Source organism: Setaria italica, chromosome III, assembly GCF_000263155.2.
Source record: "Setaria italica strain Yugu1 chromosome III, Setaria_italica_v2.0, whole genome shotgun sequence".
NCBI classification, from domain to species: Eukaryota; Viridiplantae; Streptophyta; class Magnoliopsida; order Poales; family Poaceae; genus Setaria; species Setaria italica.
This window is the reverse complement of record NC_028452.1, coordinates 11,170,749-11,192,190: the sequence shown is the minus strand read 5'-3', so window position 1 is coordinate 11,192,190 and position 21,442 is coordinate 11,170,749. Positions and strand designations below refer to the sequence as shown.

The 21,442-nt window shown below is 44.2% G+C and overlaps 2 protein-coding genes across 4 annotated transcripts in view; one reads left to right on the top strand and one right to left on the bottom strand.

Annotated features, from left to right (window-relative positions):
- LOC101767818 (CDP-diacylglycerol--serine O-phosphatidyltransferase 2) overlaps positions 1-1,837 on the top strand; it is a 6,695-nt gene extending 4,858 nt beyond the window's left edge. For both annotated transcript variants that reach the window (XM_004961236.4, XM_004961235.4), the window contains exons 11-13: positions 995-1,248; positions 1,360-1,448; positions 1,573-1,837. In XM_004961236.4, coding sequence (XP_004961293.2) covers positions 995-1,248; positions 1,360-1,448; positions 1,573-1,700 — 471 coding nt within the window. In that variant the 3' untranslated portion in view covers positions 1,701-1,837. The remainder of the gene's footprint in view (positions 1-994; positions 1,249-1,359; positions 1,449-1,572) is intronic.
- Positions 1,838-2,284: 447 nt separating this feature from the next.
- Positions 2,285-4,642, bottom strand: LOC101767159. 2 transcript variants are annotated; one of them, XM_004961232.3, is made up of 2 exons: positions 3,800-4,642; positions 2,285-3,058 (listed from the first exon to the last, which is right to left on the bottom strand). In XM_004961232.3, exon 1 carries the CDS (start codon positions 4,304-4,306, stop codon positions 3,830-3,832), a length of 477 nt encoding a protein of 158 aa, XP_004961289.1. In that variant the 5' UTR covers positions 4,307-4,642; the 3' UTR covers positions 2,285-3,058; positions 3,800-3,829. The 2 variants fall into 2 exon arrangements, with proteins under 2 accessions (XP_004961289.1, XP_004961290.1); XM_004961233.3 differs by lacking the exon at positions 2,285-3,058 and adding an exon at positions 3,073-3,501.
- Between the last annotated feature and the right edge of the window lie 16,800 nt (positions 4,643-21,442).

Genomic DNA, 21,442 nt, shown 5'->3' with positions numbered 1-21,442 from the left:
GGGCGGAGGTGCCGGCGCGGGGCGAACTCCTCTCTGGCGGCGGGCCGAGCCTCCTGGCGGAGGGGCCGGCGCGGGCCGAGATCCGCCCCGGCCGTCGGACGAGCTGTGGGCGGAGGGGCCGGCGCGGGCGAGCTCCGCCCCGGCCGGCGGGCGCGAGATCCGCCACGGCCGGCACGGGCGAGCTCCGCCGCGGCCCCTGGGGCGAGCGGGGCGAGCGGCCGGCGGGGCGAGCGCCCCCGGTGCCGCGGCCGGTGCCCACGGCCTGGGCGGCAGGGAGCTCCGGCGGGGGCGGTAGGGAGCTCCAGCGGGGGCGGCACGGCTTGGGGCGGCAGGGAGCGTTGGAGAAGATACGGGTTAGGAGAAAAAAAAAAGAAAAGACGATGACATGTGGGCCCATATATGACATGTGGGTCCCACTAAACACATGCAGCTAACGGTGTTACCCGAGCCATCCGTCCCTCGTTTTCAATCCATCGTACCAAACAAAAAACTGGGATGAATTCATCCCTCTCAACCAAACAGCAGACGGGATGATCCCATCCCAAAAAATAGAGACGGCACCGTCCCATCCCATCTTGTCTCCAAACCAAACGCACCCTTATAAACTGTATCCACATGTGAATAGTCTCATCTGTTTCAGACAACCAAACCTTGTAAATCAGGCTTGCCCATATGTTGTCATAGGGCCAACACAAGTTGTGGCCATTATTGAGTTTGATTCATGAAACTTTTTCTATCATAGCCTAAGAAATATAACATCAAAGATTCTAAAAAAATTGTTTCAGAACAAATAGTTCTAACTGAGTGATGACATATAAACACGACCTAGAATATGTAAGTTATGTTGTTACTCCTGTGAAGTACAAATTACATTGACATTAGCAAGTTTTTCCCTGACGAACTCATTATCAAGTTGAGAACTCTTGGTTTGAATTGATCTAGAATTTGAGCATCAGCTGTGCAGATTAATTTAATCTCTTCACTTGTCTTGCAGGTGAAAAGATCACTAAGTCAGTTCACCCCTGCACAATGGGATAAGGATCAGTGGTATCCTTTCATGGGACCACTGCGATTCATCCAAGTGCTATTCCTCTGCGTCGTCTTCATGACTGTGGAGCTTAACACGTTCTTTCTCAAATTTTGTCTATGGATTCCTCCAAGGAATCCCTTGGTCGTGTACAGATTGATCCTCTGGTGGTTGATTGCCATCCCAACCATCCGCGAGTATAACTCCTACTTACAAGACAGGTTAGACTAACAGTGTCATTCATTTGTTAGCAACAGACAAACAGTGTGCATGAATAGATTGCGCTTGCTTGATGGATAATTGATGATTGGCCATGGTTTTGATCATCACAGCAAACCAGTGAAGAAGGTTGGAGCCTTTTGTTGGCTTTCTCTGGCTATTTGCATAGTGGAGTTGCTTATCTGCATGAAGTTTGGGCATGGTGAGCTTCCTCTTTTCAATTTTCATGTCAGATATAGCACCAGCAGTTTCAGTGTATGATAAGAACTATAGCTGTAAGGCTATGTTTTGCAAACTGTTTACCTGACATTCAGCAATCTGAGCAGGGCTATTTCATGACCCAATGCCTTCCTGGTTGATCATCTTTTGGAGCTCAGTGGGGATTGCGCTTGTGATTTTCTTGCTTGCATGGTCATGGAGGAATCACCAAAAATTTCGGAGAAAGCAGCTATGATAGATATGATATATTGCAGTAATTTATCTCGGACACTTTCAAACTTGCTTCTTCTTCTTTGGATACAGGCGCTGTACATATGTGTATGTGATGGAACTAGATGTTTGGATCCATGGACTAATTTTTAGTTTGGATCACATCAGATGTTTGAATACCAATTAGAAGGACTAAACTAATTATAAAACTATTTGCATAAGTCGTGACTAATTCGCGAGACGAATCTATTAAGCCTAATTAGTCCATGATTAGCACATGGTCAAATCATGGACTAATTAAGCTTAATAGATTCGTCTCGCGAATTAGCCGCATTTATGCAATTGGTTTTGTAATTAATCTATATTTAATACTTAAATATACTTCTAATTAGTATCTAAACATTCAATGAAGAGAAAAGAAATGGAGGTACAGGCTTCTGATCCTAGCCATTGCTTGTCAATTGGATGGCTCAAATACCCCTACCGCTTAACTTGCACGATCTGTCTCTGGTGCTGGATTGACTTCTCACTTTACAAAAAAAAAATTGGTTCTCAGTTTTCGAAAACAAGGTTGCAGGTTGCAGTAACATAAGATAAGGCCCAGCTAAATACAATAACATCAAATTTGATCCATTGCTTTGATTAATCTGTCACATAGAGCGATTACAAGAACTCGATTACATGAAGTCAACAAATACGATTATACGAACCTACAGATACCAGAAAATTATGAAACTTTCGATAAAAATCTGACTTAATAAGTCTAAAAATTAAGAATCAGAACTTAATCTCTGCAAATCTGGAACCAGTGACACTGACACCTGTCCATACATAAACATGCCACAGCCTGACTAGAGCACGGCAAGGCAGAAGACGAGGACCCATTTCTGTGCTGGCCTCCGAGCATTTGGCTGGTGCAGGAAGATGAGCCTGACTTCCAATCATCATGTCACATCATAGTACTGCTTGTATGGATCAGCAGAGACTGAACCATTCTGAATGTGCTCAAACTCAAAGGAACAAGGAGGTTCGTCTCTGTTGTAATAATTCAACCTCATTCCTGCTGCATGCTGTTGGCGTGAGTGATCGACACCATCGCCAATTTTCAGTTTGGGATCAGCAGCATCACCACTACCTCCTAAACTGGCCATCTTATCTTGTAGCAGCAACTGTCTGATGACAGCCTCTAGGGGCGGAGCTTAGGCAAGGCCAAGGTGGGCCATGCCCCCCCCCCCCCCTCCCCAAAGCAAATCTTCCACTGATTAAGCAGTGATTTTGGCACTGTTCATTGGATTTTTAACTCAACTAACATAGTCTGGCCCCCTCTGGACGGCCTCTACAGCATCTGATGAAGGGCAGCAGCTGCTCATACGGAGCCTCGATCTACAAGTAAAGTGCAATCCACGGTGAATGAATAACCAAGGGCAGAAGTACATTAGTTGTAGAGAGAAGCAATAATTAACTTGTGAATTAATATAATTGCAATGTTGACAATCTGAATTTATCCAGTTTCTTGAAAAAGACTAGTACTGGTGCATTTCAGCATTTGTGATGTTACAAATAAAACAATCATCACTTTGTGACTCTGTTTTGTGATGTTATTACACAAGAAGTAGTAACAAAATTATTCAATCAATTACTAGTTGAAAAATGGTAACATTAATTCCTTTGAATCCGGCATTGATAGAAAATTGCAAATTTGAATAAGACAGAAGAGGAGAAGACTAATTTTGCAGGAAAGAAACAGTTGCTTGAATTTGATTGATGAACATACACAGCAGTATAATGATCGAATTGAGCATATGGATTTAACTTCAGTTTCATTGCTGCAAATTGAGAAATCAACCCAGTATCAGAGACAGAATACTAAGTGGATCAAAGCAGTAACATAAGATAAGATCACAGCTAAATAAAATATAAATTTTGATCCATTGCTTTCATTGATATGTCACATGGAGCGATTACATTAAGTCAGTTACATGAAGTCGACAACTACGAACCTACAGACACTGAGATACCACCAAAGTATGAAGCTTTCGACAAGAATCTGACTCAGTAAGTCTAAAAATTAAAGAATCAGAACTTTGAATCTTTGCAAGTCTTCAGCTGAGTAAGTAGTAGCACCTGTCCAGACATAAGCATGCCACAGCCTGACTAGAGGACGGCGAGGTAGAAGAACTCCAGGGTCGGATCAACTAGCAGCTCCTCCGCCGCCACAGCAGCTTCCGCTTCGACTCCCAGCGCACCGGACGCGGCGGCCCCTTCGCCTACGATCAAGCCACAACGGGGGTGGAAGCAGGACGCGGAACCTCCCCGATGGCGCAGGGCGAGGCTGCGCTCCACGACCGCGGACGACCACCCCCGCTCCTCATCGGACTCCTCCCGCCGGTAAAGGCCCTCGTTGCGGCCCCTCTTCTTCGCCCCGTCGCGGCCCCTCTTCTTCGCCTCGTCGCCGTCCCTCTTCTTGGATGCGTCGCTGTCCCTCTTCTTGGATGCGTCGCGGTCGCGCCGGCGGGCGAGCTCCTCCTCAACGGGGTCGTCCGCCACCACGGAGGTTATGGCGCCGTCGATGGTGAAGGTGAAGGCGAAGGCACCCGCGCGCAGGAGCTGGGTCCCGTCAGCGGCCATCATCGGCGGCGGCGGCAGGATTGAGATCTGATGGGATCGCGATTGCGGTGGACGCGGCGGCGGCGGGATTGAGATCAGAAGGGAATGGGATCGCGAGTGCTCGTGACTCGTGAGAGATCAGGGATGGGAGTCGCGGCGGAGGGGAAATTTTGGAAAGATGGCGCGCGGCGGAAGGGAAATTTGCAGGCGGATCGGACGGTGCCTTTGAGGACAGGTCGGATGCGTGGGCGACTCGGGATTAGTTGGCGTAGGCGCCACGCGGATCCGGACGCTTGCGTGCGGTGGACGCTGGTGAAGCGGGGTGACAGCTCAGCAGAGGCAAGGCAGGCGACCCGCTCGACTCGGATGTGCATGCGCTGCGGTTACCTTAACCCGGCGGTGAGGAGGTGTATTCCGGTATATCCGTGTTTCGGGACAGCCTGGGCAAGCGTATTAATTAATGGTTCTGATTTCCGCATTTTATTTATTTACTAGTAGAAATACCCGTGCGTTGCTACGGGCCCTTAACGGGTCCTTACTTGCTCTCACATTATCATTCACTTGTTCCTAATATGTTGGTGCGTTGTCCCTAATAGTCCTCTCTATGCAAGTATAGTAGTAGAAAATATTTGTGTGTTGCCATCTGTTTATTACGTGGGACCCACACATAGAAATACAAAAAATTACCACTTAACCTCCGCTCTATCCACTCATTCACATCTTGCCCTATTCTCGCCGTCGCCCAGGCGCTGCACATCTTGTCGTCCTCGCCGTCGTCCCGGCAAGCACTCGTCCTCCCCATGTCCAACCCCATTCCCGCTTCGAGCGCTATGCCACAACACCTCTAACCACCATGAGTAGGAGCGCGTTCTCCTCTTCTTCTCGTTTCCATCTACCTCCCTTCTATAATCCACTCCAAATCGTTCCAATCAAGTGCAAAATCGAGCCTCCAATTGGTAGACGTGGAGACCTTAGTTCCGGATCTGGAGGGGATGGACATCATTGAGGGGGGTGTGAGGTCCTGACCTCTGCCCCTATTTGTGTTGCCTGCCGACTGCTGCTCCTCCCACCCCTCTCCCCCCGCCCCCGTGACGACCTCCTTTGCGGGTTGGCATGACAGTGATTGGATCGACCGAATTCGTCCCAACCAGACAGTGGCTGAGGTGCTGGGTCACCAACGCAGACGACAATGCGGGAGGAAGTGGTGCTTCCCGTTGGCCGTGGAGTGGCAGCCTCACGCGAGGGTAGCTCCAGAGGGTTGACGACGGCGGATCCGTTGGGCAACCGGTGCGAGTGACGACGGAGGTGGGGTGGGGCAGTGGGCGTGCGGCCGGCACCAGGCACGGGGGTATGGGCAGCAGCGACCAGCCCCAGGCGCGGGTGGCAGGCGTGGCGGCTGGCCCGAGACGCAGGGCGCGGGCGGTGGGACGCGCCAATCTTTTTTTCTTTTTTCCTTTTTCTTTTGATATTTATATATTTTTCTTTTATTGTTTCATGTAGCAGCGAATATGAATGTTTCATTTTTATGTAATATTGTTGTGGAATGTTTACTGGTATGAAATTTATATATTGTTCATGTTTTAATTTGCTTTGTGGTTGGAGATACATATTTTTAATTAGCGGGAAATAACAATTTTAGAATTGGCGGGAAATAAAATTGGAAAAAATGGTGGGCAAAACTACCTGTGCTAGTGGGCATCTTAAGCGCTCGCCAACAGTGGACGGGAGTGCTCGAAACAGAGATATGGGAATCACGGCGGAGAGAAGGGGAAATTTTGGAAATGTTGCACGTGGCGTCGGGAGGATATGTAGGTGAATCAAACGGTGGATTGGATGACGGGTGGGATGCGTGGATGACTCGGAGTCGGTTGGTGTAGGCGCCACATGGATCCAGGCGCTTGCGTGTAGCGGATGCAGGTGGAGCAGGGCGATAGCTAAAGAGAGGCAAGTCAGGCGAGACCCGCTCGGGGTCAGTCATTTGAGTCGGGAACTCGGATGCGTATGCGCTGCGGTTACGTCAAGCCGGTCAGGAGGTGTATTTGGGTATATCTGCCTTCTGGGAGAGCCTGGGCAAGCGGAGTAATTAGTGGTTCCGATTTCTAAGTTTTGTTTACCAAATCGCTTTTTTTTATTTTGAGAACGACAAGAAATCTAAGATGGATTATCAAAATGCCAAACAACTTCTAAGAAATTAACGAAAAGCTGTAGATTCTGATAGGTTTTAGGTTTTTATTTGAGGTGCATGAGGCCTTGGCTATCGTTAATAGTTAAAAACTTAATTCATTGATAGTCACAAAATGTACAGTTGACTCTATGGCGAATGGATAAGGCGTTGGTCTACGGAACCAGAGATTCTAGGTTTGATCCCACTAGAGTTGTTTTAGTTTCTTTTTTGTCTTACTTTATTTTCCCCTAAAGTTTGGGCTTCCCTTTGGTTTCCTTTTTGTCTTAATTTATTTTCCCCTACAATTTGGGCAATTGCACGGTAAAGCGATTAGGTAGGTCAATAATCATACGAAAGTTACGTGGTAAAATAGTTCAAGTTTTTTTATCCTAATAAACATGATCCACCAGGAAAAAAAGGACTTGTATTCTTCTCACAATGTTCCTTTGCAGCATCATAAAAAACTGATCAATTAAAAGTCCTCAGTTCTAGTACCATTGAAAATCAGAAAAAGGACTGCCCGTCCGACAAGATTTCGATGAGTAGTTAGTGAGACAACTGACATTTGAGGGGCGCAATAACACACCAAAATGGAGTCGAAAGATCCTAGAAGTACACATATTTGTATGTTCTGAAAAAAACAAACATATTTGTATGTTCTGATAACGGAACAGAACACTTATGTTAAACAATCAAATATGGGTACATGGTAAAGAAATCAGAGGAATTTCATTCCTTTAGTAGGATAGAAGCGATTATACAAATAATAAATCTGATACTCCTATGTGATTATGTGAATATCTGAATCTTACTTCGATAGTGGCACTCTTGAAGAATTTGAGGAGATATTTATTGCTAGGATAATAGTCCTAGGTCATTGGGCAAACACAAGCTCTAACAAACTTTTCTAGTGCATCTGTCAAAATCCTGCAGATAAAGAAATAGAGAGAATTCCCTATTTGACACTCATAATAAGTGGTTCCTTTCTTGGCCTTTAAAAATTTTTCTTTCTTTATTTGACACTGACTTGAACTTTGGTTCCTCATTTGACACTCTCGTTTATTCTGTTAGTTAACTCAGGTGAACTGTAACATGTGGATACTTCCACCTAATTTAACCAAATAAAACGACATCCAAATCACCTCTAAAATTCATGAAATTTTTTGTAGTGATATAAAAGATAGAGATGAACTTATTTTACACAAAAACACATATATATCATTTAAAATATTAATACTAAAATTCACAAAAATATGCTACTTTTAAAGATTCTGTGAATTTTAGAGCATAAAAATACTTTCAAAAATATGTAAAAATACCCGATATTCTAGTCACACATTTATGCCATTTATAAAATTATTATATTTGAAAAGTCACAAATAAAAATTTAAGTTCTTTAAAAAATAATTTTTGCTAAATAAAGGGTCTATTTAGTGGGGCTGCGGGAGCGGCTCTTCGAGCGGCTTCTCCTGAAGCCCTGCCAAAGGGCGTGCTCCGGGTGAAACGGCTTTGGTTTCGGCGGTGGAGCCCCACGAATCCCGCTGAGAGGAGCCCTTTCGGGAAGGTAGAGCCAAAAAAAAGGCTCCCGCGGCTCCTCCTCGGCCCTTTCCAACCATGCCCTCGGGGGAGGGCCCGCAGGCGGCAGAGCCGGCAGTAGGCAGGCACAACGACGGGGAGCTGGGCCGCGGGGCGAGGCGGCACGGCGACGGGCGGCGACGTGGAGCTGGGTGGCGGGGTGAGGTGGCACGACGACGGGTAGTTGGGCGGCGGGGCGAGGCGGCACGACGACAGGCGGTGACGGGGAGCTGGGCAGCGGGGCAAGGCACCATGATGACGGGCGGCGCGCGCGGTAGGCTGGCGGCGGAAGCCCAGAGGAGCTAGAGCAAAAGGATAAGGCAGATGGAGAACATGGAGAAAAAGGAAAAGGAGAAGGGAAAAAAAGAAAAAAGAAAAGGTGAAGGAAAAAAAAAAGAAGAGGAAAATGAAAGGGTATTATGGGTATTTCATCTTATCTAACCATTTTAAACTATACGGAAGAGCCGTTTTGCCAAACGGTTTTGCAAAAGCCGTTTTGCCAAACGGTTTTGCAAAAGAAGGAGCAAGAGCTGGAGAAGCCACTCCACCAGAGGAGCCATAGCCGGAGCTATTTTCAGAGGAGCCGGAGCCCTGCCAAACTGGCCCAAAATAATCTTTATCTATGTCAATTAATATGGATAATAATTTATAAATTACTTCATCATGTTGCAGTGATATTGGGGTATTTTTTACATCATTTTCGGAAAGTATTTTTATGCTCCAAAAATTCACATAATCTTTAAAAGTAGCATATTTTGATGAATTTTAGTTTTAAGATTTTGAATGATATATATGTTTTTTTTATAAAATGAGTTCATCTCTATTTTTTATATAACTACAAAAAGTTTCATGAATTTTAGAGGTGATTTGGATGTCGTTTTGTTTAGTAAATATGGTGGAAGTATCCATAGGTTACTGTTCACCCGAGTTAACTAGCGGAACGAATGGGAGTGTCAAATGAGGAACCAAAGTTCAAGTAAGTGTCAAATAAGGAAAAAAAATTGAGGGCCAAGAAAGGAACCACTCATTATACGAATGTTAAATAGGGAATTCTCTCAAATAAATACTATTGACCCGTATGATTACTAGCGCTTATCAAGCTTCTTTCATATAAACTACTGGCAGGCTTGCTATAGAAAATAAACTAGAGGGCATACGTTCACTGCATGTGAACAACCGTCATAAAGTACCACACCATCTATTTCACAGTCGCAAATAAAATTTTTAAGTTCTTTCAAAAATAATTTTTGCTAAATAAAATAATATTTATCTATGTTAATTATTATGGATAATAATTTATAAATTACTTCGTCATGTTGTAGTGATATTTGGTATTTTTACATCATTTTCGGAAAGTATTTTTATGCTCCAAAAATTCACATAATCTTTAAAAGTAGCGTATTTTGATGAATTTTAGTTTTAAGATTTTAAATTATATATATGTTTTTTTATAAAATGAGTTCATCTCTATCTTTTCTATAACTACAAAAAGTTTCATGAATTTTAGAGGTGATTTTTGGATATCATTTTGTTTAGTAAAATAGGGTGGAAGTATCCACAGGTTACTGTTCACCCAAGTGAACTGACGTAACGATCGGGAGTGTCAAATGAGGAACTAAAGTTCAAATCAGTGTCAAATAAGGAAAAAATTTTGAGGGCCAAGAAAGGAACCACTCATTATACGAGTGTCAAATAGGAAATTCCCTTAGAGAAATACTATTGACCCATATGATTGTTAGCGCTTATCAAGCTTCTTTCATACAAACTGCTGCATGGCAGGCTTGCTATAGAAAATGAACTAGAGGGCATACGTTCACTACATGTGAACAACCGTCATAAAGTACCTAGCTACCATCTATTATCTATGCTATGGTTACATATTTGGCCAAGATCGGAGCCAGCTTCTGACAATAGACAGAAGACAATTGTGTGTGGAACTAATAAAGCAGAACTTTTTAAGATAAAGGATGTTTTTTTATTCCAACCTTTTCATGACGCATGCAGGATCGACTGTTGAAGAAGTGCCAACAGATGGCTCAAACAAGTGAAAACGAACATTGTGGAAATAAAGACTCAAGCACAAGGCCTATCAGTAGATATTCACCCATATTTGGTGAAGATCTCCATAATCGTTGCTACTAGGATCTGGCATACCCGTTGCATCCTTTCCCTCAACTCAAGCATAACTTTTTCTCAAAAAAAAAACTCAAGCATAACTGCAACATTATACCATGTTTTCACGAACAAGTCCATAGAATTGAAGAGGCTTGTTTTGTAGTAATAGACTAGGCTGCATAAGCCGAAAATTCCTTCAAACAACCAGTTGTAATATAATAAGGAGCAAACCTTTCTTGGCAGAATTGAAAATAATATCCCTCGGTTGTTTGGAGTGACTTTCTTAACAGATTGATTGTTAAGTGTTGGAATTGGATCTGACTCATGATATGATTCCAATGTACTATCCTACATGAACACAAACAGGTGACATGTTAAGATCAGTAAAATTTAAAATGGGAGTAATTACTAATTACCCTTCATCCTCCACAAATAAAGTGATGATAAGCGACAAACAGAGGACATTGCATCATTTGAGAACTATGCCTTAGAGCAGACAGAGTCAACTAAAATTTTGAGGGGAGTAGTAAATACGCCAATATGGAAGAGTAGAAACCGTCTAAGGAGGGCAGTGCACTTGGGATGTGGTGGAGTGGACAACAACAACTTGTTGGAATCAGAGGTATTTTATGATTTATTTTAATTCCAAATATTAAATAAAAATATGACATAAACGATAGCCATACAGTAGCATGAAACTTTGTGTCTATAGCAACGAATATAAAACATGCAATGGAAACTATGGAACACAAGGACTGAACCAGAAAGTTTACGAGGAACTACCTGAGGTGGTGCCAGTTCCGGAGGAACCGAATGCGCTGTTACCTGACATTGGTAATCGAGCCTGTAGTCGATCAGAGGTCGATGCCGTGCAGTTGCGTCTCCAGGTAGTGGTTCGCAGCAAGCAGTCGTGCAGATGCACTTCCAAAAAACTTGATCGCCCTTTCTACTCCTCGGGTGTAGAGTCTCGTGTAAGGGTACAACTTCGGAGACCTGCTCTTCCAACGCAACAGCGGAGAGAGTTCGTTGGCTGGTGTATTGTGCGAGGAAGACTGAGAAGGAGCGCCTCTCTCTTATAGGCGCCATAAACCTTTTGGGTCGCATCCGGCGGGGCTCGACTAGTTGAGCGAGTGCGCGCGCGCGTGGCATCCTATTATCCCTTCCTCAACTTCTCAACATGTATAGTATGGCTCCACCTTATAAGTTGGTTAGGGATCCTCTCAACTTCCAAGGTGATTTTATTACAAATATAACTACCACCATGTGAATGGACATTGGGATTTAATTGAATTAATAGGCCACCGGCCCATTTAATCTAACAGAACTTACAGTAACCTTGCCCTTGTCATTGTCATCAGTGCTCGAACTCGCAGCATCCTCTGCCAACCTGGTTTTAGTAGAGTCTGAACCCACTTGTTTCTTCAGATATTGCATTATGCTCTCTGCATCCCTCGCACCTACATATTCTTGCACGGTCCTCCCTTCATTCCTGAAGAACTTGATAGTTGGGTACCCAAGAACGCGGCACTTCTCTCTGCTATCCTTATTGTTCTTGCCGCTGGCGTCAATCTTAGCGAGAACGATCGGCGGGTCATGATTGCGCAGGATGGACGCGGCCTCCTCGTACTGCAGCATGACATACGGACAAGATCACGAGCAATACGTGCGTTATACATTCTCCTCAGGAAGGATTCAGAATGTCAGAGAATTTTATGGCTAAAAGTTACCTCTGGGGCTAGTTTCTTGCTCCAGTAACACCTGTCGATTATAAAGATCAAATACATGTGGCCAATACTCAATAGAAGGCCATTCCGTATGATTTTTTTTTTCGAGATTGAAAACTCATTCGGGATTTGTTTAAGCATGGTACAACAAATTTACCAGGGTGCGTAGAAATTGACGACGATGAACTGGTGCGGGGCGACCACCTCCGAGAAGTTGCCTGCGTCCAGCGTCAGCACTCATCACCGCCATCTCCTCCGCCGCGTGGGCGCTGCAGGTGGACGAGGACTGCAGCAGGAGCAGCCCGAGGAAGGCGGAGGGGAGCAGCGAGGAGCTCGCCATTGCTGGGGCTGATTTGGCCGGGGCGTGCCGGCCTGATCGATAGCATCGAGGTGGTGGACTGGTGGCCGGCGGGCAGTGTGTGTGTGTGGTCGCGAGGGAGCGGCATGACCATGAAGAAGTTTGCTCGTGTTGGGTCTCCGCCGTTTTCAGTCTTAGGGTCTTGTTCACTTCGGCCCAGTATGTCCTGCCTGCGCGCACCGGCCCGGTTCACAGATTCGACCCTCCAGCCCATCCTTTACAAACCGATGTGGTTGTGTCCATGGGGAATCTCACCTCATGTTGCAGAATGCAAATGGTGCACAATACACATAAAGCAATCTAGAAGTAGTCAAACATTTTTAATTTTTTTTGAAAAAAAGATAGGTGATTTTATATTCCCAAAGATGAAAATTTTTTAGGTGTAGTCCATTTGTAATTATTTTGTATTTGCAAAACTAAATAGAATTCAGAAATCTCAATTTTTGTGCATAGAAAGTATCATTATCTACAGGTGTGCAAGTTTAAAAATGTTTGGCGACTTCCAGAAGTCCATATTGCTTTTATGGCACATTTGTAGCATTTGCTTTATCTGGTGCATTACAGCAGAAAAGCACCCTCACGGCTAATGGCCTACAACCTTTAGTGACAAGGCAGCCAAAAGTCAAAGGGCATCTCTGCAAGATGCAGCAGTCTTGCATAGTGTCCCCCAAGTTCCTCAAGAGAAATGTGGGGGCTGATTGGTTGCATGTGCCAAGGCTGAGCCAGGAGGCTGCTGGGATGTAGTCTGTGCTATTTTGGTTGCGACTCATCTTAGCGTGGTCCGACGCATGCAAAATGTACCATCGATCCTGACTCGGGAAACGCAGATGAAGTCTGTTTCCTACGGGCCTAGCTCAGTGGGTGCAGGTGATCTCCCACTAATGATGATGTTAAATAGGTGATTAACTTATATTAAGTGATATTAGTGTTTTTCAAAGATGAGTAAGGTCTAATAGGGTAAAATAAGAGCTATTAAAATAAATTTAAGCAAAATAAACATAATTGTAGTACTTAATTTTAAAGTTTATCTCATTCGACGCGTTCTCATGCGGGAAACCAAACAACTTTTGTTCATAGCCTGGCTGGATGAATACAAGCAACCAATCAAACCTTGGTTGCATCTGTTTAGCCTGGCTAGCGGGAGCTTGGCTCCCGGATACGAGCCAGGCTTGGCTCAACAGCAAACCAATCATGCCCATGGTGTATACCGTACTTCCTGCAGGGATCGTTATATATTCGGCCATGGTTACGCAGAATGGACGCGACGGCCTTCTCGTACTGCAACATGCAATGTATAGGATATCGTGAGCAACATAAAAGCTACATTATATTCTCCTCAGGAAAGATCCAGCTTTTCAAAGGGTTTTATTGGTATAATGATCAAGAAGTACCTCTAGTCTCTGGAGCTATAGTTCCTTGCTCCAATAACATCTCTATGTGGATAACAGACATCAAAGGAATATGGTCAATACAATGCTACTGCAATGTTCGTTTGAATCAAAGAGAGAAGACTTAAATTTTGACTAATTTTACTCTGACGACTTATCTTCTATCCACTTGCTAGTCATGATAATTCAAAGTTTGCAGCTCCCTCGAATGCAAAATATTGATGAAATACAACACAGAAAGGTTGGTCACCATGCATGTGTTCCTGTCCTGTATAATATCTGTTTGTGTGAGCCACTATAATCTTGACAATATATCGATAGGTGGTGGCCTTCACCACTCACCTTTTGCACCCATGTACTCCACATTACGGTGTGAAAACGACCAGACATGATCGAAAATTGCCAATACTAACCACATTTTCTTCCTCAGAAACGACAAGGTAAATGAAACTAAGATCAAAACTACTGAAAGCAAAACAATAGGAACCAATATAAACGACCAGGAAAACTGACCATAGAATCATAATTTTATTCGTTAGGTTTGTGCTGGCGGGTAAAACACATTTGCGCTGACAAGTTGCCTAACCGCTAGCAACCTTGAGCCAGCAGAAATGGGCATCTATACTGGCGGGTGAGGGCCTGCCAACAGAAATGGAACAGTGCTGGCGGGCCTCTTAAGCGCCCGCCAGCAGAAATGGAACGGTGCTAGCAGGCCGCTTAAGCGCCCGCTAGCAGAGATGCCGATCTGTGTTGGCGGGCACTTAAGATGCTCGCTAGCATAGGTAGTTTTTCCCCAGCATTTTTTCCAATTTTATTTCCCACCAATTCTAAAATTATTATTTCCCGCTAATTAAAAATATATATCTCCAACCACAGAGCAAATTAAAACATGAACAATATATAAATTTTCATACCAGTAAACATTCCACAACAATATTACATAAATATGAACATTCATATTCGCTGCTGCATGAAAAAAATAAAAGAAAAATATATAAATATCAAAAGAAAAAGGAAAAAGGAAAAAAGAAAAAAAGATCGGCGCGTCCTACCGCCCGCGCCCTGCGTCTCTGGCCTGCCACCCGCGCCTGGGGCTGGTCGCTGCTGCCCATACCCCCATGCCTGGTGCCGGCCGCACGCCCACTGCCCCACCCCACCTCCGTCGTCACTCGCACCGGTTGCCCAACGGATCCGCCGTCGTCAACCCTCTGGAGCTACCCTCGCGTGAGGCTGCCACTCCACGGCCAACGGGAAGCACCACTTCCTCCCGCATTGTCGTCTGCGTTGGTGACCCAGCACCTCAGCCACTGTCTGGTTGGGATGAATTCGGTCGATCCAATCACTGTCATGCCAACCCGCAAAGGAGGTCATCACGGGGGCGGGGGGAGAGGGGTGGGAGGAGCAGCAGTCGGCAGGCAACACAAATAGGGGCAGAGGTCAGGACCTCACACCCCCCTCAATGATGTCCATCCCCTCCAGATCCGGAACTAAGGTCTCCACGTCTACCAATTGGAGGCTCGATTTTGCACTTGATTGGAACGATTTGGAGTGGATTATAGAAGGGAGGTAGATGGAAACGAGAAGAAGAGGAGAACGCGCTCCTACTCATGGCGGTTAGAGGTGTTGTGGCATAGCGCTCGAAGCGGGAATGGGGTTGGACATGGGGAGGACGAGTGCTTGCCGGGACGACGGCGAGGACGACAAGATGTGCAGCGCCTGGGCGACGGCGAGAATAGGGCAAGATGTGAATGAGTGGATAGAGCGGAGGTTAAGTGGTAATTTTTTGTATTTCTATGTGTGGGTCCCACGTAATAAACAGATGGCAACACACAAATATTTTCTACTACTATACTTGCATAGAGAGGACTACAAGGGACAACGCACCAACATATTAGGAACACGTGAATGATAATGTGAGAGCAAGTAAGGACCCGTTAAGGGCCCGTAGCAACGCACGGGTATTTCTACTAGTAAATAAATAAAATGCGGAAATCAGAACCATTAATTAATACGCTTGCCCAGGCTGTCCCGAAACACGGATATACCGGAATACACCTCCTCACCGCCGGGTTAAGGTAACCGCAGCGCATGCGCATCCGAGTCGAGCGGGTCGCCTGCCTTGCCTCTGCTGAGCTGTCACCCCGCTTCACCAGCGTCCACCGCACGCAAGCGTCCGGATCCGCGTGGCGCCTACGCCAACTAATCCCGAGTCGCCCACGCATCCGACCTGTCCTCAAAGGCACCGTTAAGAAAGTCACTCCAAACAACCGAGGGATATTATTTTCAATTCTGCCAAGAAAGGTTTGCTCCTTATTATATTACAACTGGTTGTTTGAAGGAATTTTCGGCTTATGCAGCCTAGTCTATTACTACAAAACAAGCCTCTTCAATTCTATGGACTTGTTCGTGAAAACATGGTATAATGTTGCAGTTATGCTTGAGTTTTTTTTTTGAGAAAAAGTTATGCTTGAGTTGAGGGAAAGGATGCAACGGGTATGCCAGATCCTAGTAGCAACGATTATGGAGATCTTCACCAAATATGGGTGAATATCTACTGATAGGCCTTGTGCTTGAGTCTTTATTTCCACAATGTTCGTTTTCACTTGTTTGAGCCATCTGTTGGCACTTCTTCAACAGTCGATCCTGCATGCGTCATGAAAAGGTTGGAATAAAAAAACATCCTTTATCTTAAAAAGTTCTGCTTTATTAGTTCCACACACAATTGTCTTCTGTCTATTGTCAGAAGCTGGCTCCGATCTTGGCCAAATATGTAACCATAGCATAGATAATAGATGGTAGCTAGGTACTTTATGACGGTTGTTCACATGTAGTGAACGTATGCCCTCTAGTTCATTTTCTATAGCAAGCCTGCCATGCAGCAGTTTGTATGAAAGAAGCTTGATAAGCGCTAACAATCATATGGGTCAATAGTATTTCTCTAAGGGAATTTCCTATTTGACACTCGTATAATGAGTGGTTCCTTTCTTGGCCCTCAAAATTTTTTCCTTATTTGACACTGATTTGAACTTTAGTTCCTCATTTGACACTCCCGATCGTTACGTCAGTTCACTTGGGTGAACAGTAACCTGTGGATACTTCCACCCTATTTTACTAAACAAAATGATATCCAAAAATCACCTCTAAAATTCATGAAACTTTTTGTAGTTATAGAAAAGATAGAGATGAACTCATTTTATAAAAAAACATATATATAATTTAAAATCTTAAAACTAAAATTCATCAAAATACGCTACTTTTAAAGATTATGTGAATTTTTGGAGCATAAAAATACTTTCCGAAAATGATGTAAAAATACCAAATATCACTACAACATGACGAAGTAATTTATAAATTATTATCCATAATAATTAACATAGATAAATATTATTTTATTTAGCAAAAATTATTTTTGAAAGAACTTAAAAATTTTATTTGCGACTGTGAAATAGATGGTGTGGTACTTTATGACGGTTGTTCACATGCAGTGAACGTATGCCCTCTAGTTTATTTTCTATAGCAAGCCTGCCAGTAGTTTATATGAAAGAAGCTTGATAAGCGCTAGTAATCATACGGGTCAATAGTATTTATTTGAGAGAATTCCCTATTTAACATTCGTATAATGAGTGGTTCCTTTCTTGGCCCTCAATTTTTTTTCCTTATTTGACACTTACTTGAACTTTGGTTCCTCATTTGACACTCCCATTCGTTCCGCTAGTTAACTCGGGTGAACAGTAACCTATGGATACTTCCACCATATTTACTAAACAAAACGACATCCAAATCACCTCTAAAATTCATGAAACTTTTTGTAGTTATATAAAAAATAGAGATGAACTCATTTTATAAAAAAAACATATATATCATTCAAAATCTTAAAACTAAAATTCATCAAAATATGCTACTTTTAAAGATTATGTGAATTTTTGGAGCATAAAAATACTTTCCGAAAATGATGTAAAAAATACCCCAATATCACTGCAACATGATGAAGTAATTTATAAATTATTATCCATATTAATTGACATAGATAAAGATTATTTTGGGCCAGTTTGGCAGGGCTCCGGCTCCTCTGAAAATAGCTCCGGCTATGGCTCCTCTGGTGGAGTGGCTTCTCCAGCTCTTGCTCCTTCTTTTGCAAAACCGTTTGGCAAAACGGCTTTTGCAAAACCGTTTGGCAAAACGGCTCTTCCGTATAGTTTAAAATGGTTAGATAAGATGAAATACCCATAATACCCTTTCATTTTCCTCTTCTTTTTTTTTTCCTTCACCTTTTCTTTTTTCTTTTTTTCCCTTCTCCTTTTCCTTTTTCTCCATGTTCTCGATCTGCCTTATCCTTTTGCTCTAGCTCCTCTGGGCTTCCGCCGCCAGCCTACCGCGCGCGCCGCCCGTCATCGTGGTGCCTTGCCCCGCTGCCCAGCTCCCCGTCACCGCCTGTCGTCGTGCCGCCTCGCCCCGCCGCCCAACTACCCGTCGTCGTGCCACCTCACCCCGCCACCCAGCTCCACGTCGCCGCCCGTCGCCGTGCCGCCTCGCCCCGCGGCCCAGCTCCCCGTCGTTGTGCCTGCCTACTGCCGGCTCTGCCGCCTGCGGGCCCTCCCCCGAGGGCATGGTTGGAAAGGGCCGAGGAGGAGCCGCGGGAGCCTTTTTTTTGGCTCTACCTTCCCGAAAGGGCTCCTCTCAGCGGGATTCGTGGGGCTCCACTGCCGAAACCAAAGCCGTTTCACCCGGAGCACGCCCTTTGGCAGGGCTTCAGGAGAAGCCGCTCGAAGAGCCGCTCCCGCAGCCCCACTAAATAGACCCTTTATTTAGCAAAAATTATTTTTTAAAGAACTTAAATTTTTATTTGTGACTTTTCAAATATAATAATTTTATAAATGGCATAAATGTGTGACTAGAATATCGGGTATTTTTACATATTTTTGAAAGTATTTTTATGCTCTAAAATTCACAGAATCTTTAAAAGTAGCATATTTTTGTGAATTTTAGTATTAATATTTTAAATGATATATATGTGTTTTTGTGTAAAATAAGTTCATCTCTATCTTTTATATCACTACAAAAAATTTCATGAATTTTAGAGGTGATTTGGATGTCGTTTTATTTGGTTAAATTAGGTGGAAGTATCCACATGTTACAGTTCACCTGAGTTAACTAACAGAATAAACGGGAGTGTCAAATGAGGAACCAAAGTTCAAGTCAGTGTCAAATAAAGAAAGAAAAATTTTTAAAGGCCAAGAAAGGAACCACTTATTATGAGTGTCAAATAGGGAATTCTCTCTATTTCTTTATCTGCAGGATTTTGACAGATGCACTAGAAAAGTTTGTTAGAGCTTGTGTTTGCCCAATGACCTAGGACTATTATCCTAGCAATAAATATCTCCTCAAATTCTTCAAGAGTGCCACTATCGAAGTAAGATTCAGATATTCACATAATCACATAGGAGTATCAGATTTATTATTTGTATAATCGCTTCTATCCTACTAAAGGAATGAAATTCCTCTGATTTCTTTACCATGTACCCATATTTGATTGTTTAACATAAGTGTTCTGTTCCGTTATCAGAACATACAAATATGTTTGTTTTTTTCAGAACATACAAATATGTGTACTTCTAGGATCTTTCGACTCCATTTTGGTGTGTTATTGCGCCCCTCAAATGTCAGTTGTCTCACTAACTACTCATCGAAATCTTGTCGGACGGGCAGTCCTTTTTCTGATTTTCAATGGTACTAGAACTGAGGACTTTTAATTGATCAGTTTTTTATGATGCTGCAAAGGAACATTGTGAGAAGAATACAAGTCCTTTTTTTCCTGGTGGATCATGTTTATTAGGATAAAAAAACTTGAACTATTTTACCACGTAACTTTCGTATGATTATTGACCTACCTAATCGCTTTACCGTGCAATTGCCCAAATTGTAGGGGAAAATAAATTAAGACAAAAAGGAAACCAAAGGGAAGCCCAAACTTTAGGGGAAAATAAAGTAAGACAAAAAAGAAACTAAAACAACTCTAGTGGGATCAAACCTAGAATCTCTGGTTCCGTAGACCAACGCCTTATCCATTCGCCATAGAGTCAACTGTACATTTTGTGACTATCAATGAATTAAGTTTTTAACTATTAACGATAGCCAAGGCCTCATGCACCTCAAATAAAAACCTAAAACCTATCAGAATCTACAGCTTTTCGTTAATTTCTTAGAAGTTGTTTGGCATTTTGATAATCCATCTTAGATTTCTTGTCGTTCTCAAAATAAAAAAAAGCGATTTGGTAAACAAAACTTAGAAATCGGAACCACTAATTACTCCGCTTGCCCAGGCTCTCCCAGAAGGCAGATATACCCAAATACACCTCCTGACCGGCTTGACGTAACCGCAGCGCATACGCATCCGAGTTCCCGACTCAAATGACTGACCCCGAGCGGGTCTCGCCTGACTTGCCTCTCTTTAGCTATCGCCCTGCTCCACCTGCATCCGCTACACGCAAGCGCCTGGATCCATGTGGCGCCTACACCAACCGACTCCGAGTCATCCACGCATCCCACCCGTCATCCAATCCACCGTTTGATTCACCTACATATCCTCCCGACGCCACGTGCAACATTTCCAAAATTTCCCCTTCTCTCCGCCGTGATTCCCATATCTCTGTTTCGAGCACTCCCGTCCACTGTTGGCGAGCGCTTAAGATGCCCACTAGCACAGGTAGTTTTGCCCACCATTTTTTCCAATTTTATTTCCCGCCAATTCTAAAATTGTTATTTCCCGCTAATTAAAAATATGTATCTCCAACCACAAAGCAAATTAAAACATGAACAATATATAAATTTCATACCAGTAAACATTCCACAACAATATTACATAAAAATGAAACATTCATATTCGCTGCTACATGAAACAATAAAAGAAAAATATATAAATATCAAAAGAAAAAGGAAAAAAGAAAAAAAGATTGGCGCGTCCCACCGCCCGCGCCCTGCGTCTCGGGCCAGCCGCCACGCCTGCCACCCGCGCCTGGGGCTGGTCGCTGCTGCCCATACCCCCGTGCCTGGTGCCGGCCGCACGCCCACTGCCCCACCCCACCTCCGTCGTCACTCGCACCGGTTGCCCAACGGATCCGCCGTCGTCAACCCTCTGGAGCTACCCTCGCGTGAGGCTGCCACTCCACGGCCAACGGGAAGCACCACTTCCTCCCGCATTGTCGTCTGCGTTGGTGACCCAGCACCTCAGCCACTGTCTGGTTGGGATGAATTCGGTCGATCCAATCACTGTCATGCCAACCCGCAAAGGAGGTCATCACGGGGGCGGGGGGAGAGGGGTGGGAGGAGCAGCAGTCGGCAGGCAACACAAATAGGGGCAGAGGTCAGGACCTCACACCCCCCTCAATGATGTCCATCCCCTCCAGATCCGGAACTAAGGTCTCCACGTCTACCAATTGGAGGCTCGATTTTGCACTTGATTGGAACGATTTGGAGTGGATTATAGAAGGGAGGTAGATGGAAACGAGAAGAAGAGGAGAACGCGCTCCTACTCATGGCGGTTAGAGGTGTTGTGGCATAGCGCTCGAAGCGGGAATGGGGTTGGACATGGGGAGGACGAGTGCTTGCCGGGACGACGGCGAGGACGACAAGATGTGCAGCGCCTGGGCGACGGCGAGAATAGGGCAAGATGTGAATGAGTGGATAGAGCGGAGGTTAAGTGGTAATTTTTTGTATTTCTATGTGTGGGTCCCACGTAATAAACAGATGGCAACACACAAATATTTTCTACTACTATACTTGCATAGAGAGGACTACAAGGGACAACGCACCAACATATTAGGAACAAGTGAATGATAA